We start from the raw sequence: 13,592 nt of genomic DNA, 5'->3' as shown, positions 1-13,592 counted from the left end.
AGTGGAGATCAGCGATGAGAGGAATGCTTCCCCATCCAAACAATGCATTTCTAAAACATGGAAGTGACAAAGCATCGGCCGCTGTGCAGACGCCGCGTCCCCCGCCTCGTCAGAAGAAAGATCCAAGTTCTCTTTTCTCATAACCGCAGTGACCCTGGCGTTTCCTCCGGGGGCTGCGCGCACTACCCCACGACAGTGAGAACAGCAGAGCCCTACATGGCCATAGCAGAGGCTAATAGCTGCCAGATGATGTGTGCCGCACACTACACCATCAGCTCTGCATCCCTCACAGGACTCCTCATGTCACAGGCGGAGGGATCGGGGTCATTAACAGTGAGGAACTGAAACAGGAGCTGCAGAGGGTGCAGAACCGTCCCTCCCGGACCCCACATACATTAAGGGGTTACTCTGTTTCATGAAATGGTGTCGATGAAGCCCCTGACATTTTTTCTGCCTTACTTTGTTGCAAAAATTGGCACAAATAGTTTATTGACTCTGCTGCAATGTTTTCATTGGACATTTGTTGCTCAACCGATCGCATCACTTCAGCAGACAATCCCTTTAAGTGATGTCACAATCAAGAAGCTATGACGTCACTAGACCGAGTACAAGAGCCCTTCCCTGCGCAGTGGCTGACAGAAGTAAAATTACTGCACTCATCATCTTCATCATAGGGACATTTAGTGGAATAGTAACAATCTAGGATTTAAAGGGGAACTCCATTGGAATAATGGCTAAAGGGCCGGAGCTCATATAAAGCCCTAAATTATCTGTTTGAGAGACATCTGCTCCTTCAAGGCTCTTCTCTGTTCATCCTCAGCTCCTCACAGCCGGGATTTCCTGTAGAAGTTCTTTAGACTATATTCCTATAATTTATAATGAGCTGAAATATTAACCTATATTTCCAGAAAAACACAGTATTTTTCCACACACTGGAAAGCCACACAAGGGAAGTAGGACAGCAGAGAATGCTGCAGACATATCGTACAGAATATTGTATTGGAGAGATGTTCATTCCACTAGCAGAATAGTGAGTGCAGCTCTGGAGTATAATACAGGATGTAACTCAGGATCAGTACAGGATAAGTAATGTATGTACACAGTGACTGCACCAGCAGAATAGTGAGTGCAGCTCTGGAGTATAATACAGGATGTAACTCAGGATCAGTACAGGATAAGTAATGTATGTACACAGTGACTGCACCAGCAGAATAGTGAGTGCAGCTCTGGAATATAATACAGGATGTAACTCAGGATCAGTACAGGATAAGTAATGTATGTACACAGTGACTGCACCAGCAGAATAGTGAGTGCAGCTCTGGAGTATTATACAGGATGTAACTCAGGATCAGTACAGGATAAGTAATGTATGTACACAGTGACTGCACCAGCAGAATAGTGAGTGCAGCTCTGGAGTATAATACAGGATGTAACTCAGGATCAGTACAGGATAAGTAATGTAATGTATGTACACAGTGACTGCACCAGCAGAATAATGAGTGCAGCTCTGGAGTATAATACAGGATGTAACTCAGGATCAGTACAGGATAAGTAATGTATGTACACAGTGACTACACCAGCAGAATAGTGAGTGCAGCTCTGGAGTATAATGCAGGATGTAACTCAGGATCAGTACAGGATAAGTAATGTATGTACACAGTGACTGCACCAGCAGAATAGTGAGTGCAGCTCTGGAGTATAATGCAGGATGTAACTCAGGATCAGTACAGGATAAGTAATGTATGTACACAGTGACTGCACCAGCAGAATAGTGAGTGCAGCTCTGGAGTATAATACAGAATGTAACTCAGGATCAGTACAGGATAAGTAATGTCATTCATCTATCATTCTGGTACTAGAAAAACTTTGAAGTATTCATCACATCTCATCTCATGAAAAATACATAACATTAGAGCTGAAATCTAGCCGCATTCCTTGCTTGCTCGGCGTCTGTAAATGCCGTCTGACCGTTTTGACCGAAGATGATAGATGATTCATTTTGGCCCATGGAAGGGGTTGGGGGTTTGAATCCAAATGCTTGGGAACACAATCCGACCTACTGAGAAAGACAATGGTGCAGGGACAGCGCAGGAGCCGTCAGTTACTGCGCTATTCTTTAGTATTCTGTTGTAGGTATCTTTATGGGTTCGGTGACCGGTCTTCTCATTTCAGGGCGCGACATTTACTATTCTCTTAAAATCCATTAAATAAAGTGAGGATCGCCCCCATGTAGGAAACAGCGGAGCTGACACCTCGAGCTATTGGATAATGTTCTGTAGAATTTGCAGGATCCCTGACAATAAAACCTTCCTACAAGTGAGTCAGAACTGGAAAGATTCGTCAGGATTTTGGACTGGGCACCGTTTGATCACAGGGCGCGACTATGCAGGAATTTCTCAAGAAACCAAGGAAGAGGTGCCCAAGGCTTCCCAAACCCATGGAAAATATTTAAACTTTTTATACATTAATCTAAGAGAGAACATTGCGTCCCATGGATCCACGCTGCCTCCCGATGAGTCAGGCTGGCGTTCCATGAATTTACAGGGTGGCGCAGTTTGGCCACATCACAAGCCAAGTGTATGTTCCTGGTTATGGCTGAGGAGTCATCATCATGGTTAGTTTATCTGGGGACCCATGATACCACTGGGTCCCCAGAAGGATGGGGGCAGGGGTGGAGCCCATGTGTGTGGAGCCTCTGGGACATCCTGGCTTGCCTGCTCCTTAATTACATTCTTTTCTTAGAACTTAAGATGCTTTAGACAAGAATCCGGCATACAACTTGTAATGATGGGAAGATCTTGGAAAACATTCGTTAGCATTTGATCTGTGACCAGCGCGCCGCATACCGTGAGCCCGACTTTCCATAAACTCAATGCATTTAGATGTTAGAAAGAATGTTTCTTTGGAAAGAAGCCACAATTAACTGCAAGAGGCTCTGGAGTAAATACACATGCAGATGTAGCAGAGCTGAATCGGTCATTTAACTCTTTGGAGCTGCGTAACGTGCGAATCTTAATCAGGAGGTTTTGCAAAACTCTATTGTGAAGGAATATTAGTGAGACGCAGGGGAACAAAAGGAGGCATCGTTAAAATGTTACCTTATCCTCTGTCCATTCATATAGGACCAGGCACCAACCTCCCTAAAAAAAGAAACAGACCCCACACCAGACTCCCCTTTATACAGACCTCAGGCCAGACCCCCTTGATACAGACCTCAGGCCAGACCCCCTTGATACAGACCTCAGGCCAGACCCCCTTGATACAGACCTCAGGCCAGACCCCCTTTATACAGACCTCAGGCCAGACCTCCTTGATACAGACCTCAGGCCAGACCCCCTTTATACGGACCTCAGGCCAGACCGCCTTGATACAGACCTCAGGCCAGACCCCCTTTAAACGGACCTCAGGCCAGACCCCCTTTATACAGACCTCAGACCAGACCCCCTTTATACAGACCTCAGGCCAGACCCCCTTTATACAGACCTCAGGCCAGACCCCCTTTATACGGACCTCAGGCCAGACCCCCTTGGTACGGACCTCAGGCCAGACCCCCTTTATACGGACCTCAGGCCAGACCCCCTTTATACGGACCTCAGGCCAGACCCCCTTGATACAGACCTCAGGCCAGACCCCCTTTATACAGACCTCAGGCCAGACCCCCTTTATACAGACCTCAGGCCAGACCCCCTTTATACAGACCTCAGGCCAGACCCCCTTTATACAGACTTCAAACGCCCCTATCAGAGGCTGGCACAGGCAGCATGACATCATCGCGCCACCCGAGCTGGGCAGCGGAGAGCGCAGGACACCGCATTGCTGGCAGCCCCATTGATGTAAGTATTTGTGCTTATTTTTTTCATTTGACCAATATGGGGAAGGGAGGAAGAGAAGCGCTATGGGGGCATCTACTGGGGGCAATAAATAGGGGCATTATATACTGGCACCCATTACAGGGTGCACTATGGGGGAAGAGGAAGAGAAGCTCTATGAAGGCATCTACTGGGGGCACTATATAGGGACATTTTATACTGGCAGACATTATGGGGGGCACTACGGGAACATTATAAGGGGCCATTTTGTACTGTCACACATTATAAGGAGAATTATTACTACTGGGGGACTATGGGGAACATGATTACCAGTAGGGGCACTATGGGAGCATTGTTACTTCTGGGGCACAGTGGGGACATTAGTACTGTTAGGGGCACTGTTAACACTAAGTCTGCGCTGGCAGAGAATTATTACTATTGGTGTGACTTGGGAGCACTATTACTGTGGGGGCACCTGGCACAGTATCAGCTTAGCACAGTTATTTTGGGGGGACGTTATGTTTTCACTATTAGTGTCAGGGAAACTATTTGCAGGGCACAGTTATTTTTAGGGCACTGTGTGCCAATAATTATTGGAGGGGGCGCTATCTGTGCGGTACTAGTATTTTCAGGGGGGCCCGATAGTATTGGGGAGCACAGCGGGCACAGTATCGGGGATGGCAGGATGGGTATTCAGAAGGTGGGAGGATGATGGAAAAGTAGGAAACAAAGATGTCTGTTTGTCAAACTCTGCAGAGACAATATGCGGCTAAAGAAGTCATCATGGCGGTCTGGTCTGAATGGAGAAGATGAGGAAAGAGAACATCTACATCAGAGGAGAAGTCACTGGATGTAAGAGGTATGGGGTTGTATTACCCTGTATGTTTCGTAGCTCTGTATGTAGTTAGGGGGGAAGAGGTTAGGTTGAGAACCACAATATATGGATTTAGAGCAGTCCTTTATAGAGACCACCTGTCTACAGACTTGGAACCATACCCACTTTGTACAAACCCCAAATCTCCCTGTATAGAGACGTCAGACTAGCCCCTTATACAGACCCCCTGTATAAAGATCCGAGACTATGCCCTAATATATACAAACCTGAGACCAGACTCTCCTGTATAGAGACCCCCAGACCAGACCCTCCCCTGTACAGACACTGTAACTCATGTATGAAGACCCCAGACTAGACTCTACTGTATAGAGACCCCCGGACCAGACCCTCCCCTGTACAGACACTATACTTCATGTATGAAGACCCCAGACTAGACTCTCCTGTATAGAGACCCCCAGACCAGACCCTCCCCTGTACAGACACTGTACCTCATGTATGAAGACCCCAGACTAGACTCTCCTGTTAACAGACCCCAGCCAAGCCTTTTATATGCACCCTCTTCATACAGAGCCTAGACCATACCCTCATATAGAGACCCCAGAGACCAGACCCTATGCTGCATATAGACCAGAGTCTCCCTGTATGAACCCCCCAGACTAGGCCCTCATAGTAACAGACCGCAGACACCTCATATACAGATCCAAGACCATACCCTGTTTATACAGACCCCAGACAAGCCCTTCATACGGACACCCTGTATATAGACCCCAGACCATACTCCCATATATATACGGCACAGACCTCACATTGTATACAGACCCCAAACCAGATCCTCCTGTATACAAATCCTGTGCCCCCCCCATTTATGAAGACCCCAGACTAGACCCCCCCCCCCTGTTTACAGACCCCAAACCCCCTAAACATACAGGCCTCCCATTTTATGTTCACTAATATTGCCATCAGTGCCTACATGAATAGTGCCAGTGAGAGAGTAGCCCCTTTAAAAGTGCCAGCTGCATGAATAGTGTGTGCCAACAGAAACAGTGCAAACCAGAGCACAGCTACAAGAGTGCCCCCCGGAGTGCCCCATGTATGCTGTGAGTGCCCTCCTCACTAGTACCAGCCACAGCGGCAACAGAAATATTGTCAGTCCCCCTATGAACAATGCCAACCATAGTGCCAAGCGCCTAGTTCAGATCCTCGCCTCTCCCTGTCCCTCACTTCCTCCCACTGTTGGTTGGCAGTGGTGTCAGGGAGAGGTGGGTATGTGTGGGCACCCGGGAGGTTTGCCAGCTCTTCCAGAAGTCCAAGAGTCTCTGAATATTCCAGGAGCATAAGAATTAGGAATATCAGCAGCTCTAAGTATCAGCCAGAATGCAGATGTAGCTTTGGATGTGACCAGAGATTAAAAAGACATGACTGATATCGAGGTAAGTAAAGTACTGGAAAAATTATCCAAAAATGCATGTCAATTTTAACCAGATGCCAAAGAGTTAACTAGGTATGAGCTTCTAAGAATAGATTGTACGGATTTACTTAAAAAAAAAAACATAGAAATGACTGATGTGGATCTGCTGGGGTGAAACGGGAGACGGAGAATTCACTGGCGGCCTTGTGTAAGCTTGGGGCGAGTCGCCGCTTCTCAACAGACCCTGTGTGTGCAGCGTGTACCCCCTCCCCTTCCTCCCCGGGGTCTCGCTTTATTTTTTTTACCCTACAGGTTGGTGCCATTCCTCAGTAACACTGACCAGATGCCAGTAATGTTGGCACCGAGGCACAGGCGGGTTCTCCGAGCCAAATCCCTGGTCCAAGGCACACCGTGTGTCAGCAGGTCCACGGCAGGAATGCAGCTCTGGATGACTGCACGCTGAGGTAAGCCTCCAGAAGCCGAAGAAAAACTGCGCCACTGTGACAAAGAGCCCATACTGGCTACATAGACATCTAGACCAATGTAGCAGAGCTGAATTTGCCATCTATGGGTGTACAGTATTTCCCAATTCTGTTGGCTCGTCTCCAACATTGATGGCATATTGTGAGGATATAGTACCATCGGTAGGTAATGGTGGGTTCCACCTCCTGGACCCGCACCTATAACCAGAACGGGTCCAGCGAAGTGAAGGAAAGCACACTACGCATGCGCGACATGGTCCCATAGCAGAGAATGGACAGCACACCAAACAAGTGCGGCCACAGCTCCATTCAACTCGATGATGCTGCCAGAAATGACCAAGCTGGCACTCGGCCTCATAGCGGTGAATGGAGGGTGGCTGTGCTGTGCGGCTGGAGATAAGAGCAGGGCCCAGAGGTGGGACCAGCATCTGTCTGATGTGGATGGCATATCCTAGCGATACGCCATCAGCGTCTGAGATGACGCAACCCCAATCAGCGCATATCGAACAGATCTGCATCCTTTTAATAGTCCTTATATTTCAACTTCTCAAGAATTCTGTTTGCTGCCAATAAATGGAGGCGTTCTTGTTTGCATCCAGAGGCCGTACACACCTAAGGCTACTTTCACACTAGTGTTTCTATTTCCCGGTATTGAGATCTGTCATAGGATCTCAATACCGGAAAAAAAAAACGCTTCCATTTTGTCCCCATTAATTGTCAATGGAGACAAAACGTAACAGAAACAAACGGAGTGGTGCTCCAAAAAGCATTCTGTTCCGTTTGGTTCACAATGCAAGTCAATGGGGATGGATCCGTTTTCTCTGACACAATAGAAAACGGAGCGCAAGTGCATAGTGCCAAGTTTCTCAAACAAATAAAACACAGAATCGGTTACCCATGTGCGCTTCCCCAAGGATGGCGCCAGCCCCGACATGCGTTTCGTTGAACCTTCGTCTGCGGGGGTCTTCGCCGAAATGCACGTCGGGGCTGGCGCCATCCTTGAGGAAGCACACATGGGTAACCGATTCTGTGTTTTATTTATTTGACAACCTTGGCACTATGCACTTTATGGTCATGTAATGTGGATGTTGAATCGCTGTCCCAGTGTCTTCCTCTTCAGGATCCGCCTTTCCCTGCACTTTATGTATGGATTGTCCTGTATGTAATAGGTTAATAAATCTACTTATCATTTCTGCCGTCTGGTAGTTTTTTGATGGATATTTATAGTGTGAAAGTAGAATACGTCCACAACCAAGGTTTTGCTACAATTGTATCCAGTCTGGTGGGTAGTTTGCTATAATGTATCAGTGAAGGTAAAATGTATCCATCTGGACTCAAGGCTAGAAATCAATGTATGTCTTTAATTACAACAGAACCCCATTAATTGCATTTCTGCATCATGATAAATCGCTGTTAATGTTAAATCACAGAGAACACATTGAGATACTGTCTCGTCATGGGTTGTGCCAAATGGCGACAAATTCAGCTTTGCTGCGTCAACTCATGAATGGAAAATGAAGTTCTTTACTGTGACAATCATCCATGAAAAAAAAAATGCAGTCCATACAACCAGGGAATAGGGAACTGTATGGCTGGTAATAGAGAGGATACAAAATCCACTATGCATGAGCACAGGGCTGGCGCAAGGTTGATATATGGGAAACAGAAGTTTGCTCAGCAGCATCATGTAAAATCCATCCTACTTTATTGAGTTTGAAAATCCATGTTTCTTACGTGTTTCTGGTGGAGAACCACCCTTCACCACCAGTCGTAGCGATCTGTCCACCAGAAACATGTAAGAAAAAGGGATTTTTAAACTAAATAAAGTAGATCAGATTTTATCCGAGTGCTGAACAAACTTCTGTTTCCCATATGGTCAGTAATGCCGGAATATAATGTCACTGTCAGGAATCTCATATTAAACTGCAAATGGTGTAAGCGATACCATTTATTAAATACATCTGATTAAGGACTAAGGGGGGTCATTTACAAACAGATATACGCCGCTTTTTGGCGAAAAGGTTATTTGTGCCGCAATCTGTTACACTTCCCCGCTAACGCAGGCCCGTCTCATTTGGTCCGGCAGGCCCGTCTCATTTGGTCCGGCAGGCCCGTCTCATTTGGTCCGGCAGGCCCGTCTCATTTATCATTTATCTGTTTTAGGCATAGAAAATGGTCTAAATGTAAGACAGTAAGGAAGCTGGCGCAGATTTAGACAGGCAGTGGAGACGCCGACGTTATCTAGAGGATGGTGCCTCTACATAAATTTGGCGCGTCCACTGCCTGCTAAAGGGTATTAAGACCGGAGTCTAAAATGCCGGTTTTAAAAAATGACCCCCTTCTAGAAAAAGTCATAGCTCTCCAACTGCAATACTGGAAAACCACTGATTTAGGGTACTTCCACACTTGTGTTAGAGGATTCCGGCAGGCAGTTCTGTTGCCGGAACTGCCTGCCGGATCCGGAAATCCATATGCAAACAGATAGCATTTGTTTCCGGATCCAGGTGCGGATCTGTCTGACAAATGCATTGAAATACCAGATCCGCATTTTTAAAGGTCTCGCATGGCCAGACCGGGAAACCGGATCCGTTTTTCCAGAACACTTGGTACCGGATCCGGCATTAATACATTTCAGTGTTCCGGAATTTTGGCCGAAGAAAATAACGCAGCATGCTTCGGTATTTTCTCCGGCCAAATACCGTAAGAGGGACTGAACTGAAGACGTCCTGATGCCTCCTGAACGGCTCGCTCTCCATTCAGAATGCATTAGGATAAAACTGAAGTGTTTTTTTCCGGTATTGAGCCCCTAGGACAGAACTCTATACCGGAAAACTTTAAGCCTAGTTTGAAAGTAGCCTTATTCTCAAGTTTCCATAAATATACCACGTTTAAGGACTATACATAAGACTTGGGCTATAGGTTTCTGTAGAGTCACCCGTACACCATAGACTATGCTGTATATCTCCTAATTGTCTCCTATGGCACCGCTTTCCTGCCATCTCTTAGAGTGCTGCGTGGTGCCCGCAGATCTTAGCAAAAAGACAAGCACGAAGCACCTCCGCGCAGGACTCAACAAACACTTCTCATTTCAAAACAAAGTGGTCTGCAGGCGCAGTGCCCCGACTGATGAGATGACAGACGTACAGGAATGCTGAATCCGGACTGTGTGAATCACACCCTGGACAAATGCTCCAGAACATAACAGATGATTCTATGTCTGAGAATTATTAGGGGAGGTGAGGGTCACGCTAAATTAAACATTATTAATGAGGCCGCAGGTCAAGTGGACATCCTGTCAGCCTGATGAATGTTTAGAACAGAGAAGTGTCAGCTCTTCTTCACTGTTTTGTTGCAAAAGAATCAATCAATTTTTTCCACTGTTACCCATAATTCCACTTATACTTGCATTTTATAGACTCCAAAGTTTCCCTAAAATATATTTTAAAACATTCATAGTAAACATCGCTCCTCACCACGGCAGATGTATCCGAGTTATTTACTTCTGGGGAAACTAGATGACAGCCAATATGGCTACTATAGCAGCTTCAGATTTCTTAGACTACTGACTGGTATATAGCTAATATAACTAGGAAGATTTGCCTTCCCTGTTTGTGGAGCTGCAGGTTTGGAGCTCATTGGGTGCTCCCTGCTTGTGATGCTGCAGGTTCAGAGCTCACTGGGTGCCCCCTTCTTGTGATGCTACAGGTTCAGAGCTCACTGGGTACCCCCTCCTTGTGATTCTGCAGGTTCAGAGCTCACTGGGTGCCCCCTGCTCGTGATGCTGCAGGTTCAGAGCTCACTGGGTACCCCCTCCTTGTGATGCTGCGGGTTAAGAGCTCATTGGGTGCTCCATAATTGTGGAACTCCAGGTTCAGCACTCACTGGGTGCCCCCTGCTTGTGATGCTGCAGGTTCAGAGCTCACTGGGTGCTCCCTAATTGTGGAACTCCAGGTTCAGCACTCACTGGGTGCCCCCTGCTTGTGATGCTGTGGGTTCAGAGCTCACTGGGTGCTCCCTAATTGTGGAACTCCAGGTTCAGCACTCACTGGGTGCCCCCTGCTTGTGCTGCTGCAGGTTCAAAGCTCACTAGGTGCTCCCTAATTGTGGAACTCCAGGTTCAGCACTCACTGGGTGCCCCCTGCTAGTGATGCTGCGGGTTCAGAGCTCACTTAGTGTTCCCTGCTACTGGAGCTGCAGGAGAACAAAAAACAAGGGTGCACGCCTGATGTAATACCTCTGAAAAAAAGTGTGTGTACTAATGCCAGCAATGCACCACAGGCACAATGCTGTACTCACTTAATAAAACCCCTCCACGGGCTCACAGGCTGCAGCTCTCTTCTTCCGGCTCCAGAGTTACCAGCAAATACAGTCAGTAGGACAAAATGGAAAACAGGGATGTTTAAAGGGCTGCTCTGTAGCTCCAACTACTTATTAAAATGAAGAACGTGCAATAAAAGCAGAACAAGGAGATTCAGTGATGGTCCGCCACCGTCCTCCGGTGGCAGACCACCACCAAAACGTGTCAGAGTTTTCTATGTTTTACTGTACATTCTTCATTTTAATAAATTGTTGGCACTACAGAGCAGAGCTTCAAATACTGTTGTTTTCCACTTCATTGTACTGACTGTGGAGCACAGTGGGACCTCTCTACCTGTGAAGCTGCACTCTTGGAGAGCAAGGGGTAATCACTGGGGGTAATCTTCCTTCTTAAGCTGCAGATTTAGAGCTCAATAAGCATTCCCTGCTTGTGGAGCTGCAGGTTCAGAGCTCAGTGGGCACTCTCTGCTTGTGGAACTGCAGGTTCAGGACTCAGTGGGAGTTATCTACTTGTATAGCTGCAGATTCAGAGCTCAGTGAGCATTACCTATGAAGATGTTTTCTCCCCTCCTTCTTTCAGTTCTCTGTCCTGTGTGCCCCTGTCTCCATTCTCTTTCTCTTCTACTGGTATATCTGCATGAAAGTCTACTAAGGCTCTAAATAATGCTAACCTGCACCGATTGCAAATGTCTCTACAGATAAGCAAGTTAGCAAGAAGCAAGAGAGTTATTTATGAATGTAGAATTTGACTACCTGTAGGGACTGTTAGCAGTTTGCAACTATAGTGCACCAGCTACGCCTGCCTGCTGTACAATCATTAGCACAGGAGCTGTAGGAGTTTCAAGATGTTATTCGCAAACTTGCTTTATTTGCTGAACAGGACCATTAAATAAGAAAAAATACGAAATGACATTGCTTTATTATTCAATTGTATCTGCTCAACTAAGTCACTAAGTGCATTAGGCTGAATAGATTGACCCAGTAATACATTGAAAAACCTGCACAGAGTATATGATAAAAGTAAGAATAGGAGCGTCACTTACCTTGGCTTCACACTTGCGGTGACATGACAGTCTGCAGACTGAAAGACAGAAAGAGAAGTCTGTCAATTTGTAATAGCATCTCCAAATCAAGTGAATACTTTGTATTCTTTCAGTAGCCTGTGGGGGGCACTGCAGCTGGGGATGCAGACTACATGCATAACACAATACCAGTGAATCCTCCGGATCAGCTGCTGGGGGCCTCACATTTCAGACTAAATGCTTTAAAGTGAAAATAAACAAGCTCCATAATCCCTCCCACACGCCGCAGGAATCCGCTTCAGAGAGTTTGGTAAAAGATACAAATCCATGTCCCTTCCTGAATTATTAAGGCATGGCTCACACACAATACGCTATAATCACAGCCCCCTATTTATAATATGTAGCAGAGTTGCATTGTAACACACATACTATACACGGCAATGGCAAAGTGCCGCATGTACCGTACAGCGCATCATGTTACAGCAGTAATAAAACAAATACTCCTTTCATTTCCTGCAAAAGATCATCTACAATTCCATCACACCATGTACAGTTCAGTGATATTACCCTGAAGCATTGCCTTCCATAACACATAGTACACACAGGAGATTCTCACTCCATAACACATAGTACACACAGAAGATTCTCACGCCATAACACATAGTACACACAGAAGATTCTCACGCCATAACACATAGTACACACAGAAGATTCTCACGCCATAACACATAGTACACACAGGAGATTCTCACTCCATAACACAGGTACACACAGAAGATTCTCACGCCATAACACATAGTACACACGGGAGATTCTCACTCCATAACACATGGTACACACGGGAGATTCTCACTCCATAACACATGGTACACACAGAAGATTCTCACGCCATAACACATGGTACACACGGGAGATTCTCACTCCATAACACATGGTACACACGGTAAATTCTCACTCCATAACACATGGTACACACAGGAAATTCTCACTCCATAACACATGGTACACACAGAAGATTCTCACGCCATAACACATAGTACACACGGGAGATTCTCACTCCATAACACATGGTACACACGGGAGATTCTCACTCCATAACACATGGTACACACGGGAGATTCTCACTCCATAACACATGGTACACACAGAAGATTCTCATGCCATAACACACAGTACACACGGGAGATTCTCACTCCATAACAAATGGTACACACGGGAGATTCTCACTCCATAACACATGGTACACACGGGAGATTCTCACGCCATAACACATGGTACACACGGGAGATTCTCACTCCATAACACATGGTACACACAGGTGATACCATTGCATATACTAAACCAATGCATATCTTATTCTTTAGCATAGACTTCACTATACATTCTCATTCCTTTACATGTAACTGCATAGAAGTATCACATTCCTTCATATATACTTTACACATAATATTTGTATTCCATCACATATCACATGTGATTTACACAGGGCAGTCTCATTCTATCACATGCACAGGTCATTTTCATTCTGTCACATGTGCTAGATACAAGATATTCTCATTCTACCATAAAACACAGGGCATCCTCATTCTATCATATGTGCAATACGCAGGACATTCCCATCCCACCACATATGGCATAGAAAGGACATTATCATCCAATTACTATCCAATATTTTCATTCCATTATATTTACTCAGTGTACTTTTATTCTATCATGTAT

General features: G+C 46.0%; 1 protein-coding gene across 5 annotated transcripts in view; it reads right to left on the bottom strand.

Annotated features, from left to right (window-relative positions):
• LOC122945873 (tensin-like) overlaps window positions 1–13,592 on the bottom strand; it is a 317,732-nt gene that overhangs the window by 168,938 nt on the left and 135,202 nt on the right. For all 5 annotated transcript variants that reach the window (XM_044305141.1, XM_044305138.1, XM_044305142.1 and 2 more), the window contains exon 3: window positions 11,895–11,932. In XM_044305141.1, coding sequence (XP_044161076.1) covers window positions 11,895–11,932 — 38 coding nt within the window. The remainder of the gene's footprint in view (window positions 1–11,894; window positions 11,933–13,592) is intronic.

This window comes from Bufo gargarizans, chromosome 8 (genome assembly GCF_014858855.1).
Source record: "Bufo gargarizans isolate SCDJY-AF-19 chromosome 8, ASM1485885v1, whole genome shotgun sequence".
NCBI lineage: Eukaryota > Metazoa > Chordata > Amphibia > Anura > Bufonidae > Bufo > Bufo gargarizans.
This window is presented reverse-complemented; position numbering and strand designations above follow the sequence as displayed.